A 24,270-nucleotide genomic window follows, 5' to 3' on the forward strand; every position below is an offset into this window, starting at 1 on the left:
CAAGGTCTCTCACTGAAGCTGGAACTCAATGATTCAGCTGTACTGACTGGCTAGCAAGCCCAGGAGATCAGCCTGTCTCCACCTGGTCAGCACTGGGATTACAAAGGCCACTGTACTCAGCTTTTAGATGGTGTTGGAAATGTGAAATTCATGCCCTTACTCTGCACAAGCAAGCACTTACTCACTGAGTCATCCCTAGTCCCCTGAAACACTAACCTATTCTAAAATTTGTTGGAAGAACTAATAAATCCTGTCAACCCATTAGCTTTTGATTGAGGTTAGACTACTAACTAGCCTTCATTGTTACCCAACATTAAAGCACATACTGTGGAAGCATAGTGAAATTATAAGCAGAAGCTTGTGGCACATGCCTTTGTATGTTCTGTACTAACTCAAACCATTCATCTTTTTAAGAATGTCTCAGGGGTGGGGATCTAGCTCAGTGGTAGAGCACTTGTCTAGCAAGCGCAAGGCCCTGGGTTCGATCCTCAGCTAAAAAAAAAAAATGTCTCGTCAGGGCTGGAGAAAGAGTTCAGGAGTTAAGAGCACTGGCTGCTCTTCCAGAGGACTGGAATTCAACTCCCAGCACCCCTACAGCAGCTAACAACCATCTGTAACAACAATCCAGGGCCATCTGACACCTTCTGGCCTTTGAGATCACCAGGCATGCACGTGGTGTACAGACACACACAGACAAAACAGCTATACATATAAAACAAATCCTTAGCCCCAAACCAAAACAAACCCTCCAAAAACAAAACAAAAAAGTTTTACTCTTATTTTACAGTTAATACATTACTTATTAGTAGTAATTTTTCATCACTAGTATGTATCTTTGTGGATAGGGAGGTACACATGCCTGCATGGACACATGTTTGTGCAGATTCATGTAAGACCCAAGGACATTATCCAGAACACTGTTCATCTCCTTTGAAACAGGGTCTCTCACTAACTCATCAATTAGGCTACACTGACCAGGCAGGGAGTCTCCAGGGATCTCTCTGCTCCCCCAGACTGGGATTACAAACACGTACCACTAGGCCCAGGATTTTCTTTTCTTTCTTTCTTTCTTTCTTTTTTTTTTTTTTTTTTTTTTTTGGAGCTGAGGATTGAACCCAGGTCCTTGTACTTGCTAGGCAAGTGCTCTACCACTGAGCTAAATCCCCAACCCCCCAATTTTTTTTTTTTTTGTTTTTTTATTTTTTTTTTTTGTTTTTTGAGACAGGGTTTCTCTAGCTTTGCACCTTTCTGGAACTCGCTTTGTAGACCAGACTGGCCTCGAACTCACAGAGATCCGCCTGGCTCTGCCTCCAGAGTGCTGGGATTAAAGGCATGCACTACCACCACCCACCAGGATTTTCAAGTAGGTTCTAAGAATGCTTTACCAACTAAACCATTCCCCAACCCTACCTATCTGTCTATCCACCCATCCATTCACTATCCACCCTCCTCCCAGCCATCTTGTTTGGAGGTGAAGAATCAATCTGTAGCTCAGGCTGCATAGGAATTTGTTATTTATTACAAGCTGACATCAGACCAGTGGCACTCCTCCTGCCTCAATCTCCAGAATGTTGGGATGACAGGTGTGAGCCAGGACAGGCACACGTTATTCTTAAAAGCTTATTATTTTAGACTCAGTTTTTAAGCTTTCTGTGGTGGTACTGTGTTCCCCAAAATATTGTGCACCATAATAAATTTATCTGGGGTCAGAGAACAGACAGCCACTAGATACAGAGCCAAAAATGGTGGCTAGAAAATGGGTCAGAGCAAGCCATAGCAGAAGCTGGATGGTGGTGGTGCACGCCTTTAATCCCAGCACTTGAGAGGCAGAGCTAGGCGGATCTCTGTGAGTTCAAGGACATAGCCAGCATGGAGACACACGCCTTTAATCCCAGGGAGTAACGGCAGAAAGAGGAAGATATATAAGGCGTGAGGACCAGAAACTTGAAGCATTTGGCTGGTTAAGCTTTCAGGCTTTGAGCAGCTCAGTTCAGCTGAAAAAAACGATTTGGATGAGGACTCAGAAGCTTGCAGTCTGAGGAAACAAGACCAGCTGAGGAACTGGCTAGGTGAGGAAGCTGTGGCTTGTTCTGTCTCTCTGATCTTCCAGCATTCACCCCAATAACTGGCCTCAGGTTTGATCTTATTAATAAGACCTACTACATCTGGCGCCCAATGGCTTTCTTTTTTAGAAACAAAGTTTTAGATTAGCCCAAGCTACAGTAAATAGACTCTGTCTCAAAAACAAAAACAAATAGATTGGGGCTAGAGAGCTGACTCGGTTGTTAAAAGCACAAGATGCTTTTCTAGAGGACCCAGGTTCAGTTCCCATCATTCATATGGTGGTTCACAATCATCCATCACTCTAGTTCAAGGGAATCCAACACACTCTTCTAGCCTCTGTGGACATTGCATGCACATGGTGCACGCACTTACATGCAGACAAGCACTTATACACAAGAAATGAAAATAAATTGAGTTTTTAAAAAAGATTAAAGGGCTGGAGAGATGGCTCAGAGGTTAAAAGCACTGACTGCTCTTCCAGAGGTCCTGAGTTCAATTCCCAGCAACCACATGGTGGTTCACAACCATCTGTAAAGAGATCTGGCGCCCTCTTCTGTATACATAATAAATAAAAAAATCTTAAAAAAAAAAAAAAAAAAAAAAAAGAGTTGTGGGTCAACTTTATAAAAAAATAAAAAAGATTAAAGACTTCTTCTAGAGGGCTGTGGTTGTAGACTCAAGGGCACGTTTGCAGATCCATGAATTTCTGATCCTTCTGCCTCTGCCTCCAGAGGTCAGTATTCTAGGTATTTGTGACCACATGTGGCTTGTGTGGCCACCACATTTAATTTCACAAAGAGAAATTAAATCTCCCAGAAGAAATATATACAAAAGAATTCCATGTTCACTTCTGAGTAGTGGAATTTAACAATAAAATATTCCTGTCCTAAGTTTATGCTCTTGTCAGGGAAGAAAATAACAGAAGCTACTCATTATATATTTGTAGAGATGCCACATTAAATTTCCAGACAAATTACAAGAAAGCCTTTATAGTCCCTGTCCTGGGACTAAAGGGGGCTGGGGAGGGAGGAAGCTGTATGTTTGAAGTCAGCTTCAGATTCCTTGTCCCAAACCAAAACCAAAATCAAACAACAAAGAGAAAAAAGGAAAGAGAGAGAGAGAACAAAAGACAGACACATACTACAAGAGAAAGATGAAGTAACATTACTTTTAGTCTCATTTAATCTTAAAGGAATTTATCTCCTACGCCTGAAGGATTGCAACTAATTAGAGTTCATGCTTCCTCCTCCTTTTTAATAGGAGGGAAGGGCTGTGCTGTTGACACACTTTTAGCTTCCAATGTTAAGATAACAAGACAAAAAAATTTCCCATAAACTCTGAAACAAGACTCACTAGCCAGGAGCATGGCTACTTAATAAATATTCTTGACCAGATAGAGCCGTGGTTCTCAACCTTCCTAATGCTGTGACCCTTTAATACAGTTCCTCATGTTGTGGTGACCCCCAACCATAAGATTATTTTCGAGCCAGGCAGTGGTAACACACACCTTTATTCCCAGCACTGGGGAGGCAGAGGCATGTGGATCTCTGTGAGTTCGAGGACAGCCTGGTCTACAGAGCTAGTCCAGGACAGGCTCCAAAGCTACAGAGAAACCCTGTCTCAAAAAAAAAAAAAGAAAAAGATTTTTTTCATTGCTATTTCATAACAATTTTGCTACTTTTATGAATCATAATGTGAATATATGATATGGAGGACACCTGTGAAAGGGTGAGAACCACTGAGATGGAGGAACGAAATCAACAACAAACCCAAACTCCTGCAACCGAAGAGGTACTTACAAATTTAGACATAGTAAAAGCAGACCTTTAATGCCAGCACTCAGGAGGCAGAAGCAGAAATATCTCTGTGAGTTTGAGGGCAGCCTGGTCTACAGAATGAGTTCTGGGATAGCCAGGGCTACACAGAGATCCTGTCTCAAGAAAAACAAAAATTTAGACATAATAGATACAAGAATCTCTTTGGCCATTGTCCACTCAAGGATACTCCACTTTATTCTATAGCCTTAGTCTACTGTCTTCTATACTAAATAAAGTAAAATTGACCATTTTGTTTAGGAAATAAATTGTTCACTACACTAACAAATGGTTTGTTACATTTCCTAAATGATACAATTCTTTAATGAAAAAAAAAAAAAAAGACAATGGTGACGCACACCTTTAATCTCAGTAGTCAAAAGGCAGAGCCAGGCGGATCTCTGTGAGATCTACAGAGTGAGATCTACAGAGTGAGATCCAGGACAGGCACCAAAAGTACACAGAGGTTTCTGTCTCGGAAAAAAAACAAACAACAAAAACCAAAAAAACCTTCATACACTTAAAATAATATATATTTGTTTGTTTGTTTTTATTTTTTGTTTTTCAAGACAGGTTTTCTCTGTTTAACACTTCTGGATATCCTGGAACTCATTCTGTAGACCAGGCTGGCTTCAAACTCATGGAGATCCTCCTGCCTCTGCCTCCCAAGTGCTGGGATTAAAGACATGTGCCACCATGGCCAGACATAAAATAACTTTTAAAAACAGTATTACATTATTAACCTATTTCTATAACACCCAGAAAGTCTTTGTAAATTTACTATATAACCAAAGAAAGCTACACATTCTGCTTCTCCCAATTTACTTTCTGAATGCTGAGGTTATAGATGTGTACCACCCCACCTAGTTTTAGGTTCAAAATTCACATCAGTAAACTGTATCTCATTAATTATTTCATCAAACATACTGCCAAAAGATATTTTCAATTAGTATTCATATCTTTCCAGGAATTGTTAGATGCAGAAACTTAAAAATTAGGTGGTTTAAAACATGTAGGGAGCTGGGAGGTGGTAGCACACACCTTTAGTCCCAGCACTTGGTAGGCAGAGGCAGGTGGATCTTTGTGAGTTCAAGGCCAGCCTGGTCTACAGAGTAAGATCCAGGACAGGCACCAAAACTACACAGAGAAACCCTGTCTTGAAAAAAACAAAACAAAACAAAACAAACAAAACCCAAACATTTGGAGAAGGCAACTAGTATATAGATCCTCCACCTCTCAAATCTTTAGCAGTGACAATTCAGCAGGGTTGTTTGTTCATTTGTTTGCTTGCTTGTTTGGGGGGTGGGGGCGGGGAGGAGGAGTCTCACGTATCTTAGGTTGGCCTGAAACTCAGGAGATAGCTGAGGGTGACCCTGGAATTCCTGACCCACCTGACTCTGCCTTCCAAGTGCTGGATTAAAGCACACCCAGTTATGGGGTGCTGGGAATCAAACCCAGGGCCTCATACATGTTAGGCAAGTGCTCTACCCACTGAGCTACATGTCCAACCCTTACAATTCAGTACATTTCTCTCTTTTTTTCTATCTTAGAACATTGTTGTCTTCAATTTCATGCACACATAATGCATGGTGATTACATTTCACCTTATTTTTTTAATAAACATAATATTTGCAACAATTCAGTACATTTTAACAACTGATAATTTTTCAATTCTGATATTCTGTAGGGAGACTGGGATTAATCCATAAAGAATAGAAAAAGAGGGGTTGGGGATTTAGCTCAGTGGTAGAGCGCTTGCCTAGCAAGGGTAAGGCCCTGGATTCGATCCTCAGCTTCAAAAAGAAAAAAAGAAAAAAAAAATAGAAAAAGAAAGAAATTAGAAGTAATTCTTTTTTTTGTTTGTTTTGTTTTGTTTTTCGAGACAGGGTTTCTCTGTAGCTTTGGAGCCTGTCCTGGACTAGCTCTGTAGCCCAGGCTGGCCTCGAACTCACAGAGATCCACCTGCCTCTGCCTCCCGAGTGCTGGGATTACAGGCATGCGCCACCACGGCCCAGCTGTAATTCATTTTTTAAAAGGAGTTTAGTGTGGGGGCTGGAGAGATGCCTCAGCAGTTAAGAGCACTGACTACTCTTCCACCGGACCTGGGTTCAATTCCCAGCACCCACAAGGCAGCTCACAACTGCGTAACTCCAAGATCTGACACCCTCACACAGACATACATGCAGGCAAAACACCAATGCACATAAAAAAATAAATAATTTTTTTTTAAAAAACGGAAGCCAGGCAGTGGTGGCACACGCCTTTAATCCCAGTACTCGGGAGGCAGAGGCAGGTGGATCTCTATGATCAAGGCCAGCCTGGTTTACAGAGCAAGTTCGAGGACAGGCTCCAGAAACCCTGTCTCGAGAGAGGGAAAAAAAGAGTGAGGTGTGAAGCACCACAGCACAGGCTGTGCACACACTCTCCGTGTCGTCTTGACAGGACTTCGCCTACAGTGCAGCCATTTCTCTTTGTAACTACACACCAATACACGTTGGCAAGTGACACTTTCAATGTATTATCTCCAAGTCCCTATGGAAGGAAGAGAGGACTAAAAGAAGAAGAGTCCTCCGGGCTGGAGAGATGGCTCAGCAGTTAAGAGCACTGGCTGTTCTTTCAGAGGTTCTGAGTTCAATTCCCAGCGACCACATGGTGGCTCACAACCATCTGTAATGAGATCTGGTGCCCTCTTCTCCAGGCATACATGCAGGCATAACATTGTATACATAATAAATAAATCTTTAAAAAAACAAGAGTCGTCCTTCCTTTTCTTTCTTTTTTCTTTTTCTTTTTTCTTTTTGGTTTTTCAAGGCAGGGTTTCTCTGTGTAGCTTTGGCGCCTTTCCTAGAACTAGCTTTGTAGACCAGGCTGGCCTCGAACTCACAGAGATCCACTGGCCTCTGCCTCCCAAGTGCTGGGATTAAAGGCATGCGCCACCACCGCCCGGCTAGAGTCCTCCCTTTTCAAATCATATTGTTTAATGATAAGACACGTTCTGAGATAGAGGCTAGGTAATTTCTTTATTGGACAAACAGAACAGGATGATAACGAAGATGACTGCAATATCTCCAGGTAATTTCTGTTTGTTTAGTTTTCTCTCAGACAGGATCTCAGTATAATAGTCTTGGCTGGCCTCCAGAGAATGCTGAGTTTTTTTGTTTTTGTTTTGTTTTGTTTTGTTTTAATGATTTATTTATTTGCATTGGGGCATCTGTGTAAGAGTGTTGGATCCCTGGAACTGGAGTTACAGACAGTTGTGAGCTGCCACATATATATATATGGTTACTGGGAATTGAACTCAGGACCTCTGGAAGAGCAGCCAGTGCTCTTAACCACTGATCCATCTCTCCAGCCCCTGAATGTTGGGTTTAAAGGCATGCACCAAGTTCACCTCTAGCTGATATAATCTTATGGAACCATCTCTGTATATGTGGTTTGTCACTGACCAAGGCACATTATGTGGTGTATGACCAGATTTGTGACTCTTATTCCAGTCTGGCCTTGAATTCATGACGACCTACCTACCTGTGGCCTCTAGGATGCTGAGGCTGCCCAAGCAGCCACCATGCCTATTTTTACTGTATTCACACTTGAATGACAAGTTTAACCAATGTCCTTATGAAGCCGTAAAAAGTATTAGTTTTGGGGGAAGAGATGAAAATGACTAAAATCCACTATTTAAATTATAAAACTGCCAGATAATGAAAAAGAATTTTTTAAAAGTATTAGTTTTTGGCTCTCAAGGTGGTTCATTCAGCAGGTAAAGGTGTGATCCCAGGAAACCATGGTAGAGAGAACCAACTCTTAAAAGTTTTCCTCTGGTCTCCACAGGTATGTCATAACCATGTAAACCCACACATCACCATACAACAATAATAATGGAATATTGCTTTTAATAATTCTCAAGCCTCTAATACATGTCTTTTTGTCAATTTTCATCAGAGACCAATAGTAATCCTAGTGATTTTGTTGTTATTTGGTTTGGTTTTGGGTTTGGGTTTTTTAAGACAGGGTCTCACTATGTAGCCTTGGTTGGCCTGGAACTTGATAAGTAGACCAGTCTTGATTCAAATTCACAGATATCTACCTGCCTCTGCCTCCCAAGTACTGGGTTTAAAGAGATGTTCCTCCACACCTGGCCTTTAATAGCATTATTTTTAGATAATGGGGCTGCAGAGATGGCTCAGAAGTTAAGAGCATTTATTGCTCTTCTAGAAGACCAGAGTTCAAGTCCCAGTGGTAGCTCACAACTGTCTCTAACTCCAGTTTCAAGGGATCCAATGCTCTCTTCTGGCCTCCACAGACACTGCACACATGTGGTACAGACATATATGCAAAGGAAAGGAGCTAGAAGCTTCAGGTCTTCCCCATAAGAATTTGAGAGCAAAAATCTCTCAACGGGAGCAAGAATAGCTCAGTGGCAGAGTGCTTGCCTAGTATATACAAAACCCTGGGTATGAGTCTCAGCATGGCAACACAAAACAAAAACAACTGCTAACTCTCACTACTCTTCATTTTAGAACACTACAGATAATTCTTCCTAAATATATCTTCATGATTATTAGCTGTCACAGTGTGGTATGGTGACACACACTTCTAATCTAATTCTAATCAGGGAATACAGGTACAACTGAGAGTTAGAGGCAGCCTTGGTTACACAGTGAAACCCTAAAAAAGTTAGCAATCTTGATTAGAACAAAGTTCTTGAGCAAGGCAAGTAGCTCAGTTGGTAGAGTACTTGCTCAGCATGCTTGAAGCCCTAAGCTTGAACTCCAGCACCATGGTGGTACACATTTGGGAGGCAATAGTATGAAGATCGTTGAGTTCAAACCCAAAATCTGAAAAGAGTGTATACGTATATATTGAAACATCGTCTAGTCACTATATACAGTGAAGTACAGGAAAGAGGAAAAAGAATTCAAGGGCAGCTTTGGTACACAGAAAACTCTGCCTCAAAAAGGAAATCACAAGGCCACCTTAGTGGTGCATGCCTTTAATCCCAGCACTTGAGAGGTCAAAGCACAAGGATCTCTGTGAGCAGTTCAAAGCCAGCCTGGTCTACATAGTGAGTTCAGACAGTCAGAGCTACAAAGTGAGACCCTGTCTCAAAAAACAAACAACAAAAAGAAAACACACACACTCTAGCATCTGGGGCTAGGGATGTGGCTCAGTAGTAAAGGACTTGGCCTAGCATATGTAAAGTCATCAATTCAATCTCAGCACCTCAACCAAGACTCAAAGGGATACATGGCTCAGTTCAGGGAATGTTTGCCTAGCATGCACAAGGACTTGGGCTCCATCCCAATCATTACATAAAACCAATTGTGGTACACACCTGTAATCCCCAAATTCATTGGAACTCACTTTACAGTGAGTTTAAGGCCAGCCAGCCATGGTTGTAGGAGATCCTGTCTCAAAAAACAATTTTTAAAGGGCCATCAAGGCAGGCATAGTGGTATTTTAGACCACCCTGGTCTACACAGTGAGTTCCAGGCTATCCAGGGATACACAGTGAGATCCTGTCCCAAAGGGAGTCAGAGAAGTTGGATCTAGATAGTCCAGGTGGTAAAGACACTGGATGCCAAGCATAACTACCCGAGTTTGATCCCCAGACCCCACATGGTGGAAGGACAGACTCTTGACAGTTGTCCTTGACCTCTCCACTGCTGTGTTGAACATCACACACAAACATAAATAATTATAATAAAAATTTTAAAAATCAAGTTATACATGAAATTCATTTACATGTCATATATACCTTGTCAAAGGTAATTTTATACATTTTTGTATTTGCTTTAGGATTGTGACACATCCCATTCTCAGTCAGGAAGAATTTCCCAATTATAAGAGCATTCAAAAAGTTTCCAACTTTGTACAATTACAGATTTGATTTGATTTTATATGTATGGGTGTTTTCCTACTTGTCTCTGCATAATGTTTGTTCAGTGCCCCCAGAAGCCAGAAGAGGGCACCAGATCCCCTGTAACTAGAGTTATAGAGGGTTTTAAGTGCCTGGGAATCAAACCCAGGTCCTCTGGAAGAGCAGCCAGTGCTTTTAACCTCTGAGCCATCTCTCAGCAGCCCCATTACAGATTTTAGATTAGGAACATATCATGCACCAATCCAGTCTGCTGTCACCGCGTTTCATTTCTTTCTTTCTTTCTTTCTTTTCTTTTAAAGGATTTCATGGAGCTTAGGTATGTTCTTCTAAGTTCTGGAGGATGACCTCCTGAGTACCTCCCCCAGTACAAGGACTACAGGCTTGTGGCATCACATCCCACTTTTTCATTATATGGACTCGTCTTTGGAAACAGTCACTGTGCTATGAAAGTAAGTTCAACCTCCCAAATCTTCACAAAGAATAACTTGGTGACAAAACAAGGTCTATTAACAGGTGCTGACTGCCCTCTAGTGTTCACACTAAAGATCTCCCAATAACTAGTTAGACTTTGGTAAAGACTTGAAGGTGCTCATCCTAGGCTCATTAAAATCAGAAAAAACACTCATCTTGCAAGGTCTTAAACAAAAGTCTTCTCAACACGAGGCAAAAACTGCACCTGGATTTCCTGACTATGGCTACCAGGTCAAGGAGTCCAGAGAGGTTGGCCTCAGTTACATCAATGTCTATTGGGCAAGACAGAAGAAAATAAACTAAATTACCATCTCAAATATACTTCTTAGGCCTGAGGATATAGCTTGTGGTAAGATTTTACAATGCCTGCATATATATAATTAGGAATCTGGTATTTTTTAAACTGCTGACTCATCTTTCCAGCCTCTCAGGTCTCATTTACAATACAGCAAATGTCAACTAACAGAAGGCTGTTAGGACCCTTAATTATATTAAGAGCATGAATGGAGCCCAGCATTATATTATAATCAGAAGGCAAGCAGAGGGAATTCTGGGAGTTCAAGATTAACTTGGTCTGTATAGTGAGTTCCAAGCTGGCTAGAGCTCCACAGTGAGACCCTGTCTCAACAAACAAGCAAACATTAGGGATGGGGATGGTGGCAGAGGCAGGAGGATCTCTGTGAGTGAGACAGCCTGTTCTACATAATGAGTTCCAGGACAGCTAGCACTGTGTAGAGAGACCCTGCCTCAAAAGCAAATCAACAAGAAAATAAGCTAACAAACGAGAGTATAGATGGATAAGTCTGAGAGCCACTGTTCTACACCAGCACACTGGGCAGGAGGTAATCTACTCAAGCCGTGACAGGTACAGACAAAGTACCAGCACCATTTAAATTCAGGCCACACTCCACACACTCTCCACACTCCACACACTCCCCATACTCACCAAATGGGTCTTCCATGCCACTATTAACCAGAGTAGGGAGATGAGGAGCAGTTTCTAGAAAGAAAAAAGATACAGGTGATATTGAAAATGTCAAATTTACCATCTCGTATGTTTCTCACTAACACATTATATAGCTTGAATATTATTGAAGCCAGGTGGTGGTGGTGCCTGCCTTTAATCCCAGCACTCAGGATCACCTGAGGAACTAGCAAGGTGAGATAGCTGTGGCTTGTTCTGCTTCTCTGATCTTCCAGCATTCACCCCAATAACTGGCCTCGGGTTTGAGTTTTATTAACAAGTACCTTTAAAATTCCTACTACAAATGGCGCCCAATGTGGGGCAAGAGTTTCCACCTAAAATCTGAGAAAAAAGATTCTAAACGGAGCTAAAAACAGCTTCCTAGTTGTCTCTCTCAAATTAGTGGCAGCCTGCCGGTTTGAGCTACTATGGCGGGTTCCTGGTGTGTGTGTCTGACCTGCAGTGTGGCGGGAATGAAGAGTCTACAAGCTGTACTTTACTCTGCTGTGTGGTAGATTTAGCCTTTGCTAGTTAAAAACAACAACAAAAGGTTTCTGGGCTATGAACTGCTTTGATAGAACTGCTTCTGATAGTTGATGGTACACATGGCTCCAGACCCAGAGCTGGCGGTAAACTGTACCACAGCCATGTTGGGAAGCTGAGGTGGGTGGAGCCAGCAGCCACAGCAGCGTTTCAGTCTTACAAAGATGGATATTACACAGAAAATCTGGTTTATGTTGTCTTTGGGATTTTTAACTACAGAAAAAGATTTGATCATAAAAACTGTTGAGTTAAACAAATATGTAAATTTTAAAGGTACCTTGACTTCAAAATTTGGATATAAGGATATGTTGCTTTGGAAAAGAGTCTCTGCTTTTGTTTCCACAGAAAGCCAGAGGCTGTGGATTTGTTCCAGATTAAGATATATCAGGTTTGATCAGCCAAGACCACCTGAAAGGTCTCCGATGACACCATAGCCCAGATGATCCAACATCCAGAATGGTTTCAAGGCAACTGGCTCAGAGGTTCACCCTAATGGACTACTCCATAATCCTAAAATTTTCTTTATGTCCCCATAAGATACAGTGCCCCCCTCCAGCAGGAAGTAGTAAGAAAAACTACGCCCACATTCCCAAAATTATCAAGCTGGCTTTGGAGATGGAATTGGCTCACTCCTTCTCTAAACCCAGACATATTGCTAAAAGAAAAGGTTAAGAGATTCTTGTGTCCCAAATCAGAAGAGCCCTCTGGTGAAAACCAATATTTTTCTTTAATGCAGGTTGATTATAAATGCGATCTCTTTCTAAAGAAGAAAAGGGGATATGATATAGATATAATAGGATGAAAGGGTAGACTAAGGAAGGAACTTACTTCTAAAGAGCAACAGCTTGTTTAAAATGTTTTACATTGGTATAGATTTTAGTCTATTGATACAAACTTAAAGTTAATTTTGTTATACTATGTATATATTTCTACTCCTGTTTAAGGTATTATGTTTGTATAGCTCATTTAAAATTGTAATGGATAATTAAAAATAGATTAATAATTAATCATCTGTGATAATCATACTCATAGCCATGTTAGTTAAGTCTTCTGGGTATACATAGAGATATTTCAGATAGATAGGTAATCTTCAAATACTTCAAAGACCTTCAGAATATGGCATTTAAAATATTTTTAAAATTTAGACTTTCTGAACAGTGAGACATGTCTGCTCCTGGCAACACTGATTTACTTCAGAGACAACGATGGGCATTGAAGACACTTCATATCTTATCTTCACCTTGGCAAAAATAGCCATTTGGGCAAGAAACTGTTCTTGCCTGGACTGCTTGATCGACTGGACATGCAGGACCCATAGAAAGGTGACCACTAAACTTTGCTTGACAAAATGGTCCTTCGGGTTCCTGCTTCACAGAGGAAAAAGCCAGACATTCTACAGGACACTGAGAGAAGTGACCGAGAGACTCTAGCCCTATGGGCTGAAGACAAATGCCCCAACTTTACAAAGGAACATTAGGTGACTGTCCAGGCTGCCAGCTGTCTCTGTCTATTCTTGCAAGACTCCTAAAAAATGCTCACATCCTTCTCCCAGTTCTCAGGTAATATTATATCCTTCTGAGGTCTTTGATGTGGTTGAAGACTAGATAGTTATAATTTCCTCAGTTATGATACAAGATAAGTTAGATATAAAACCTTAGACTCACAAATATAAGATAGATAGGATATCTTCTTTAATATTGTAACTGTAATTCTTGCTAGATAATTGTTTTGTTATATGTAATTGTACTATGTAAAAGTTAAAACCTTCCTTAAAAAAAAAAAAAAAGAAAGAAAAGGGGAAGTGCTGTGGATATCGCTCTGTGTAAATAAAGTTCTGATTGGCCAGTGGCCAGTCAGGAAGTATAGGCAGGACAAGAGAGAAGAGAATTCTGGGAAGTAGAAGGTTGGAGGGAGACAACCCAGCCGCCGCCATGAGAAGCAACATGTAAAGACACTGGTAAGCCACAGTCTTGTGGCAAAGTATAGATTAACAGAAATGGGTTAATTTAAGATAGAAGAAGTAGATAACAAGCAGCCTGCCACTGCCATACAGTTTATAAGCAATATAAGTTTCTGTGTGCTTTCTTGGTTGGGTGTGAGCGACTGTGGGACTGGCGGGTAAGAGAGATTTGTCCTGACTGTGGGCCAGGCAGGAAAACTCTTAACTACACACTCGGGAGGCAGAGGCAGGAGGATCTCTGTGAGTTCGAGGCCAGCCTGGTCTACAGAGCGAGTTCCAGGACAGGCACCAAAACTACACATAGAAACCCTGTCTCAAAAAAACAAAACAAAATTATTGAAAAAATATAACTTATTAAATGAGAACACTGCTATCTGGAGGCTGGTGAGATGGTTCAGCAAATGAAAGTGTCTACTCCTCAAGCCTGGTGACCTGAGTTCCATTCCTGGAAGCCATGGAAAACACCAGGTGCAGTGGCATGCATCTATAACCTCTACATTCCTAAGGTGAAATGGGAGACAGAGGTGAGAGCACCTGGGCACTCCTGGGCCAGCTCACTTGGCACACACAGCACAGCAGAAACTAAAGACCCTTCTTCAACAAGGTAGAAGGAAGGCCAGGCAGTGGTTCCACATGCCTTTAATCCCAGCACTCGGGAGGCAGAGACAGGTGGATCTCTGAGTTAATAAAGGCTAGCCTGGTCTACAGAGTGAGTTCCAGGACAGCTAGAGCTGTACAGGGAAACCTTTTCTCAAAAAAACAAACAAACAAACAAACAAAAACCCTAAGAGTCAATCATCAGAGCAGCCCAGCTCCAAAGGTGGCTAGTTCACCCCACAAGCTATGGTATACTATACTATAGTATACTATGGTATACTATGGCATAGCAACAGAAGGACTCTGAGGAGGAAAGAATGAGATGTTCATGTGTAGAATCAAGCTATCAGAGTTGAAGCCTACTGTGGTTTAGATGTATTGGGAACCCTGTCCCCAGTTGCTAGTACTGGGAAATGGAACCTTCAGAGCTAGGGCCTAATGGAGGGCACTTAGGTAACTTGAAGGAACTGTTAAGTTTATGAGAGGGCAAGCTGTTATGAAGGCCTAAGCCTGAGCTTTTGCCCTCCCTGCCACTGTAGTAAGGTCCTTACCAGAGCATTCAGCAAAAGCTGGATAACTTGCTGGTTCACAGCACATAAGGAAATCTCTGTCTAATCATTAGTTAACCACTAAGCCGAACAAATGCAGACTACAGTGGATACACAGAACAAAGATCACAAACTTTACAGGTTTACCCCAGGAGAGTCACCAAACAAAGAAAAAGAAACCCACAGAAAGAGAGTTTTACTTTCAGGGCTGCCACATTATATTATTTTAAATGCCCAATACATATATCCATCCACCCATACATACATACATACATACATACATACATACATACATACATACATACACACATGGGGTGTGTGTGTGTGTGTGTGTGTGTGTGTGTGTGTGTGTGTAAAACCAAAGAAAAAGGGTTTAAAAATCAAGAAAGAGACAACACATAACCAGGAAAGTACGACTTGTAATCAAGTAGAAAAAGAGCAGTCAAGAAAACTGAATTGGGCCAGGTTCTTTAATCCCAGCAGTCAGGAGTCAGAGTCATTCTGACCTCTGTGAGTTAGAGGCCAGCCTGATCTACATAGCAAATTCCAGGACAGCCAGGACTACCTGGTAAAAACACTTTCTTACAAAAAAGGGGTGGGGGCAGTGGTAGTGCACACCTTTTATCCCAGCACTCTGGAGGCAGAGACAGGCAGATCTCTGAGTTTGAGGACAGCCTGGTCTACATAGTTCTAGGACTGCCAAGGCTACACAAAGAAATTCTGTCTCAAGAAAACAAATACAAAAACAAAGAAAGAGAGAGAGAGAGAAAGAGAGAGAGAGAGAGAGAAAGAATGAATGAAAGGAAGGAGGGAGGGAAATAAAAGCTGAATCAAGAAATCCTAACTGGCCAGCGGTGGTGGCACACACCTTCAATCCCAGCACTTGGGAGGCAGAGCCAGGCAGATCTCTGTGAGTTCGAGGCCAGCCTGGTCTACAGCTCGAGATCCAGGACAGGCACCAAAACTACACAGAGAAATCCTGTCTCAAAAATAAATAAATAAATAAATAAATAAATAAATAAATAAAATAAAATAAGCTAAAAAAAAAAAAAACAAACTTCTAAAGAGTCAAAGGGCTATGGGGAGCTCATAGAAAACATGTTTCATGGGATTTGGTCTGTAACATCACAAAAAGAACTAAAAGAAATCATGTCTAATTAATTTTCTTTTTTTGCTTGTTTTTCAAAAACCTATAGCCCAGATTGGCCTAGGACACTGTACCTCAGTGTGGCCTCAAACTCACAGCAATCCTCCCGAAATTAGCCTCGTAGGTGCTGGGATAAGTGGTGTGAGCCACCACACCAGTGCAGGTCTAAGTGACTGACACTCCAGGTGCCTGCTTGCTATGTACAGTCGTCTAGGGTGAACCATGGCTTTGTTCAGGCTATCGAGAGGGTTATCAGAATCAAAATGTTAAAATCCAAGTACTCTCAGCACTCCAGATCACTCATCCTCCCCTAAACATTTTTACACTCATCCCATTCTTATGCTCAAAAACTATACCCTCCTCCTAGAGCTGGGGAGTCTAAAAAGTGCTGTCTCCCAACCATCATGATCTGAGTCTGACCACCAGAGGAGTCATGTTTACTTAAAAACAAAAACAAGTCTGGTGCAGGCTGGAACTGGAGAACCAGTCTCAAAACCTGTGTACACCAGAGGAAGGGTCAAGGTTGCTTTCTAGCCCCCATGTGTAGTCTTGTACTTGTGGGAACACACACACACCTTCCAAGAAGGAAATGGTAGAGGAGGAGGAGGAGGAGGAAGAGGAAGAGGAGGAGGAGGAGGAGGAGGAGGAGGAGGAGGAGGAGGAGGAGGAGGAGGACTTGGAAAGTGACATGTCCTCCTGAAGTCCTCCTTACCTAAAAACTGTACTGGAAAACCACACCTTCTATAACACCTTCCTGAACTCTTTACCAAAACAGAACCTTTTTGCTTTGTTTTCTTTTTTTGAGACAGGGTTTCTCTGTGCAAAACAGAATCTTAAACCAGACATACTGGTGTTTGCTTTTAATCCCAAAACTCAGGAGGATCATTGAAATTTCATGGCCAGGACTGGATAGATGGCTCAGAGGTTAAGAGCACCAGCAGCTCTTCGGAGGTCCTGAGTTCAATTCCCAGCATCCATAGGGTGGCTCACAACCATCTATAATGAGATGTGGTGCCCTCTTCTGGGTTGTAAGATTATATGTAGACAGAACACTGTATACATAACAAATAAATAAATCTTAAAAAAAAAAAGTTCCAAGGCCAGCCTGATCTACACAGTGACTTCCAGGCCCACATGGGCTACAAAGCAAAACTCCAGTCTCAAACAAAACAAAATTGTTTAGTCCTTATTTAAATTTTATTTTCATTTTAAAAATTATGTGGGGTTGGGGATTTAGCTCAGTGGTAGAGCACTTGCCTTGGGTTCAATCCTCAGCTCAAAAAAAAAAAAAAAAAAAAAAAGAGAAAAAAATTAAGTGTATGTATTTGCTTATATGTATTTATGTGCACCACAGTGAGCCTGGGGCCCTTAGAGGCCAGAAAAGGGCATTTGATCCCCTAGATTTACAGATGGCTGTGAGCCACCATGTGAATGCCAGGAACAAAACCTGGATCCTCTGCAAAATCAGAAAGTGCTCTTATCATGCATGTGGAGGTAAGCATGCAAAAGTTAGTTCTCTCCTTCTACAATGTTAGTTCCAGGGATTAAACTCAGGTTTAATCTAACTTGGCACCCTTACTGACTAAGCCACTCAGCCCCCAACCCTATCTACTTTGAAGTGTACCTCTATTATACTGTTATAGTTTTTAGGATTTGAAGACTGGGCTATATACCATTACATCAGTATGCTCATAAAACATGCAGCCTCTACCATACAACAGTAAAACAAAACTATCTGCTGGATAAAAAGTCCATTTTGGTTCTGATATTCTCCAAACTGTATCTGCCCACTTTTATTATTCATTCATTCACCGAGCAATTTGGGGCTAGCATTCCAGTGAACACCCAGAGCTGGGACTGGAAAGTAGACTTAGTGGTCAAGAGCACTGGCTACTCTTACAAAGGACTCAGGTGATTCCCAGCCCCTTCATCAGGTGGCTCACACTGCCTATTAACTCCAGGTCCAGGGGATCCAATGCCCTTTTCCATAGTACTTGCATGCACATGATGCATATGCATACACTCAAGTACACACACACATAAAATTAAAAAAAAAAAAACCTTAAAAAAGAAATACCAAGAAATGTGTACTATGCAATATGCAAGAAAATTAAGACTTTATCCTGTGCTGGAGATGTAGCTTGGTGGTAGTCATAAGTGTCATTATGGCAATTAACTGTAACAATATAAACACAAGGGAGCTGGAGAGATAGCTCAGCAATTAAGAGCACCGGTGGCTCTTCCAGAGGACATTGGTTCAATTCCCAGCACCCACATGGCAGCTCAAAACTGTTGGTAACTTCAGTTCCAGGGGATCTGACACCCTCACACAGACATACATGCAGGCAAAACACCAATGCACATAAAATAAAAATAAATTATTGCCGGGCGGTGGTGGCATGCACGCCTGTAATTCCAGCACTCGGGAGGCAGAGCCAGGTGGATCTCTGTGAGTTCGAGGCCAGCCTGGGCTACCAAGTGAGTTCCAGGAAAAGGCGCAAAGCTACACAGGAAAACCCTGTCTCAAAAAAAAAAAAAAAAAAAAAAAAAAAAAAAATTAAAAATATATAAAAACAAACTTTCTTTTTTTTTTCTTTTTTTTTTGGGGGGGGGGTTTCGAGACAGGGTTTCTCTGTGTAGCTTTGCGCCTTTCCTGGAACTCACTCTAGCCCAGGCTGGCCTCGAACTCACAGAGATCCACCTGGCTCTGCCTCCCGAGTGCTGGAATTACAGGCTTGCGCCACCACCGCCCAGCAAAACAAACTTTCTTTAAAGGAGAATACTTTGGGGGGGGGGGGTGTCTCCATGAATGGTTAGCGGTAGCTCCTATTAAGATACAAAATTAATCTCTGCCTGCTTTGCAGCATGAGTTCCAGGATGGTCAGGGATACACAGAGAAATCCTATCTCAAAAACCAAACACTAACAAAAGATACAAGGGAAGGAGTGGGAATATAGAGCTTGCCCATCATATATAGGTCCCAGCATGCCAACATGGCAGCCTCCCCCATTCCCCCAAAAAAGACCTCCAAGTTTTACAAGGGGACAGACGCTTGGCCAGTGTCCACCCACTCCCTTCTCCTTTTCTAGCAGCAGCAGCTTACAACAGAAGATTCTCAGACCACCGTTCCTGGGAACATTCCACCAGGTAAAGCAAGAAACTAAGGCTCAGGCATGTGCCATAACCCAGGCATGTGGCACAGGCCGAATCTCAGTACTTTTGAGACTGAGGCAGGAAGATCATTTCAGGTTCATAGTGAGTGTCGGACCAGTGTGAGCTATCCTATATAGCAAAAAAAAACAGAGTTATCTTTGAAAACAGAAGAGTTTACGTGAGCTCACTGTACAGACTGAGACTCTTATTTGGTTGTAGTTACTGTCTGTCTGTCTCTCTTCCTCCCCGAGTCAATGCCAGTCAGTAAAGTCTGTAGAACCCAAGAGACGAAAACACTTCACTGCTTTGTCCTCAGGGCCCAGTCTTAACTTTCATTCTTAGCTGAATGAGGAAAAGGATGAATTTGGAAATAAAGTACACCAACATAGAGAGAGAGAGAGAGAGAGAGAGAGAGAGAGAAACAAACAAACAAGTTCTTCCTTACTATAGTATCAATACAAAATAGATTTACAACAGGCATGTATTAGTTTAAAAGGCTAAACTAGTCTGTAATCCACCACTGAGAAGGTTGAGACAGCAGTGAGAATATGAGGCTAGCCTGGACTACATAGCAAGATCCTACTTTAAAAAGAAAATATTGGTTGGGGATTTAGCTCAGTGGTAGAGTGCTTGCCTAGCAAGTGTTAAGGCCCTAGGTTCGATCCTCAGCTAAAAAAAAAAAAAAAAAAAATTAAGACAAAGAAGCTAGACTAATTACCCTGACTCAATTCCACTGGAATGTTATGCATTTTACTTAACAATTTAAGTATGAGAGTTGAAGTAGGCTGCTATTTCTGATGTCACATTCATGGCATGTACTGACAGAAAACCAAGACTAAACGGCAGGTTTAGTCTGATCAAAAGGTTTTACTAAGCAAAGAAATTAAGAAAGCATTTTCCTAAGTCTTAATACTCTTTAAAAAAAGCACATGTTTGAGTTCAATGTGAGGTCTCAGGAACCAAAGCAGTCTTACCCATCATACTTGGTTTTTGTTTGTTTGTTTGTTTTTGTTTTTGTTTTTTTGAGACAGGGTTTCTCTGTAGCTTTGGAGCCTGTCATGGACTAGCTCTGTAGACCAGGCTGGCCTCGAACTCACAGAGATCCACCTGCCTCTGCCTCCCAAGTGCTGGGATTACAGGTGTGCGCCACCACTGCCTGGCTTTTCTTTTTTTTTTAAACATGGTCTTAGTGGGTAGCTCTGGCTGACCTGAAACTTGTTATGAAGACCAGGCTAGCCTCAAACATAATCACCTTTTTTTTTTGTATGTGGAGCTGAGGATCAAACCCAGGGCCTTGCACTTGCTAGGCAAGCGCTCTACCGCTGAGCTAAGTCCCCAACCCCTATAATCACCTTTTAATAAAAGATGAAAACCACAACTTAGTAATTCATCACCCCTTGTCCTCAAGGACCCATAAAATTGTTATTCTGCCTAGATACAGGATAATCAAACTACAGTGAAGGCAGTAATCTTCAGAAAGGCTTATGGGAAAGACTTCATGGTTCTATGAATTTCAGTTCCTTGTAAGTCAGTTTGTTCAGGCTGGAAAATATTTCCATAATTTTTCTCTAATATTCAGGTCAGAATATTAAAGCAGTTTGTGGAAATATGATTAATAGTTGCATTAAATTTGAAGTAACAGAAAGTGCTAGGCTTGCTATTTATATTTAGGTCAGCTTTCTTACCTGGGCTAACTGTATGGCTTTGGGCTAGTCATTTAACATTTTGGCAAGGTTGTATCAAATGCAAAGTGAGAACCAATACCTCACAGAATTGTGAGGATATAATAGTTACACAATGTGTATTAATGGGACATACAATGTATACAACTCTTCAAAAAACATGGACAGCACTATTACGTTTGAGGAAATAAGCCAGAAAGTAGTAAGCCTGCTATAAATTCAGAATTTAATAGCTAGGTGTGATGGTACAACCATAATAATCTTAGCACTTAGAAAGACAAAGTCGGAGCCGGGCGTTGGTGGTACATGCCTGTAATCCCAGCACTCGAGAGGCAGAGGCAGGTGGATCTCTGTGAGTTTGAGGCCAGTCTGGTCTACCAAGCGAGTTCCAGGACAGGCTCCAAAGCTACAGACAAACCCTGTCTCGAGAAAAAAAAAAAAAAAAAAAAAAGAAAAGAAAAGAAAGAAAAAGAGAAAAACAAAGTCGGGATAGGAGAGTTCAAGGCCAGACCAGGCTACATAGCAACCCAATCTCAAAGAAATAAATTTCCATTTCCGAAAACTTAAGACTAGCTAGCTGGGGCTAGAGGTGTATGCACCGTGGCAGAGCAGGTGCTACACAAGATACTGGATGCCAGTCCTAGCTCGACAAAAAAGGAAAAAAGTGAGCTAGCGAAATGGTTGTGAATGAAAAGGTTCTTGCTGTGTAAGCCTGGTCATTTGAGCTCCATTCCAGAAACCCAAGGGACGTGGGAAAAGTCAACTCCACAGAGTTAGTCTCTAAAGTCACATCTGCACTGGCCCCACTCCCCTCTTCCACACACATTTAAGAAAACTTTATTTTATTTTTGAGATAAGGTCTCAATTATGTAGCCCTAGCTGGTCTCCAACCCATGCATGATCTTCCTTAGCCACAGAAGTATTGGGGTTACAGAGATGTGCCACCACAACTTTCTAGGAAAGATACAACCTGTATTAAGGTACACTCTGTATTAAGAACCTTCCATCTCTACACAGTATTACTACAATCTAAGAGTCTCAAAGTCATTTCCGTTATGAAATGCCAAATCGAATAATGAAGACTTTATTTGCCCACATGTCTAGGGTGGGAATTTAGCCTCAAAACACCTTTCCCGGTTCTGTAAAGGAGGCCCAAGTGTCTTCCCTCAAGGGATTTGAAATACCAACCAGTTTTCAAAGGGGTACCTACCTTGGCCTTTATAAAGCTTTACCCCTGTGCTAAGTCTCGCGATGGGGTCTTTGACTGGACATACAGTTACTACTATCTGACCAAATCCACGGATTCTGCAGTGTCCAGAAAGAATACATTTGATTCTCTTCCTTTCCCCTAAACAGCCTGCATTTTTTTTAACCTGGTAAAAACCAACCAACCTGCTTTCGAGAATATACTGAGTTTCTAGGTTTCTCTACAAAGCAGGTTCTTCAGTGAACGGACTTTTTCTTTGGAGTTTTTGTTTAAAAAAGAAAAAGGATGCAGTCTGGGGAATCGAGGAGCTGTGTGGGCGAATGAAGTGCCAAAGACTATTTGCAGGTGATGAACGATGCCCCAGAAATCACTCTCCTCCGTTTTTCAGGTTTCTAAAGCCATGATTCACTGGAGTTCTTTGCCCACCCACCCCCCTCACAGCTGCCACACGGATCGCAGTAAATTCCACTCTTTCTCAGTTTCCGGGGTTGGGACTCCCAAGTCTCACTTCTTTTTCTTAGACACCATCCTCTGGGGGAGAAAAGCGCCTCGAGTTTTGGTCCCTAGCTGCCGAAGGCTGACGTTTAGGAACTGGACAATAACTTCCAGGTTTCCACTGAAACTATGCCCGGCAGGCTCCAAAGCCTCCGTCCTGCTCCGCCGGGATGCAGAGGTCTGAGGGAGGTCACTTTTGAAAGATGGACTTTGACCCGATCCAGTTACAGTAACCGGATCCCCAGGGAGCGGTCCCCGGCAGGACGGGTGGGCTCCCCCGGAGACCGCGACTCCATGCACGGCCACAGACAAAAAGGGGGCCAAGCGGCGCAGACAAAAGGGCCCCGCGGAGGCTGGGGGGCGGAGAGCGCGAGCCTGCGCGGCCCGGCCACAGGCGGGGACAACGCAGCGGGACCGTTGTGGGAGGGCCGAGGGAGGAGGCTACGGCCCGCCACGCCCTGGCTGCACGGACCGCCGCCCGCGCCGTTACCCCCCACCCCGGCCGGGCCGCGACCCTCCAGGCGAGCCGAGACCGCGGCCGCAGCGCGCCCGAGTCGCTCACTTTCCCAAGTTTGGAGAACTCACCTAGGTCGCCGCTGCCTCCTAGGCACTCCACAGCACTTTCTCCCGGAAATCCTACCTGGTCTCCGGCAGTCTGGCTCTAGCCAGAGCCTTCGGCCCCAGGGGAGGGGGGCGGAGGGAGCCGGCTGGACAGCGAGGGTAGGAAGTGCGGCCGCGGAGGCTCACGGGACTTGTAGTCGCCAGCAGTGACCAGCTGTGTGGCGAGCGGGACAAAATGGCGGGAACTGCCGGCCCTCCGCTGCACGGTGCCTGGCCCCCAACTCTGCGGGTCTGGGCATGCGCCGCCCGCGGCCCCTGCACTGCACATAAATGGATTTGGGCAGCCTGCCTAGTTCTGAGCGAGGCGAAGGGAGGACTCGTTCAGTAACAGATTCCCTGGTGATGCCCAGGAAAGGAGCTGATGCACGGGTAGTGTTTCTACAGTCAGTGTCTCAAACTATTGAGAGCCAACTGAAGCACAGAAAACTTAGAAACAAATTACCCTCAATGTGTGAAATTAAAGAACCCAGCCCACTTCCACGCTCCCTACTGTTTGTATTCCCCACTATCACCTAGTGGAAGCCACCATCTGTCTCTAATTTACACTCCTGCCAGGCCCCGAGGCTATCACCCTCCAGACATCTTCCTTGTTGCTGCTGGAGGATCTTTCTAAAAGCCAAACCCATGGGTCACACCCATATTAAACCTAAATGTAACTTTTTTTTTTTTTTTTTAAGTTTTTCCAAACTGGGTTTCTCTGTGTAGACCTGGCTGTCTGGAACTCACTCTGTAGACCACAGAGATCCACCTGCCTCTGCTTCCCAAATGCAGCCTAAATGCAAACTTTTTCTTTCTTTCTTTCTTTTTTTTGGGGGGGGGTTCGAGACAGGATTTCTCTGTAGCTTTGGAGCCTGTCCTGGACTAGCTCTGTAGACCAAGCTGGCCTCGAACTCACAGAGATCCGCTTGCCTCTGCCTCCCGAGGGCTGGGATTACAGGCGTGCGCCACCATCGCCCGGCAAATGCAAACATTTTTAAATTACGATACATACAGAAGGAAACAGGAGAAAATCTAAGCCTTTCAAATATACAATCTATAACATTAAAAAATAGCGACAAATTACAACCCAGTTGTGGTGACACACACCTGTATTCTTACTTGCTTTGGAGACGGGGACTGGATT

At 42.8% G+C, this 24,270-nt stretch overlaps 1 protein-coding gene across 2 annotated transcripts in view; it reads right to left on the reverse strand.

The window, feature by feature from the left end:
* Positions 1–23,294, reverse strand: part of Phactr4 (phosphatase and actin regulator 4) — an 83,932-nt gene extending 60,638 nt beyond the window's left edge. Inside the window, exons 1-2 of one of the 2 annotated variants that reach the window (XM_036179331.1) lie at positions 23,112–23,294; positions 11,177–11,230 (exon numbers count right to left, since the gene is read on the reverse strand). In XM_036179331.1, coding sequence (XP_036035224.1) covers positions 11,177–11,192 — 16 coding nt within the window. In that variant the 5' untranslated portion in view covers positions 11,193–11,230; positions 23,112–23,294. Of the gene's footprint in view, positions 1–11,176; positions 11,231–22,034; positions 22,072–23,111 lie in introns of those variants that run through there. The other variant, XM_036179332.1, reaches the window with a different exon arrangement.
* Between the last annotated feature and the right edge of the window lie 976 nt (positions 23,295–24,270).

This window comes from Onychomys torridus, chromosome 2 (assembly GCF_903995425.1).
Source record: "Onychomys torridus chromosome 2, mOncTor1.1, whole genome shotgun sequence".
NCBI lineage: Eukaryota > Metazoa > Chordata > Mammalia > Rodentia > Cricetidae > Onychomys > Onychomys torridus.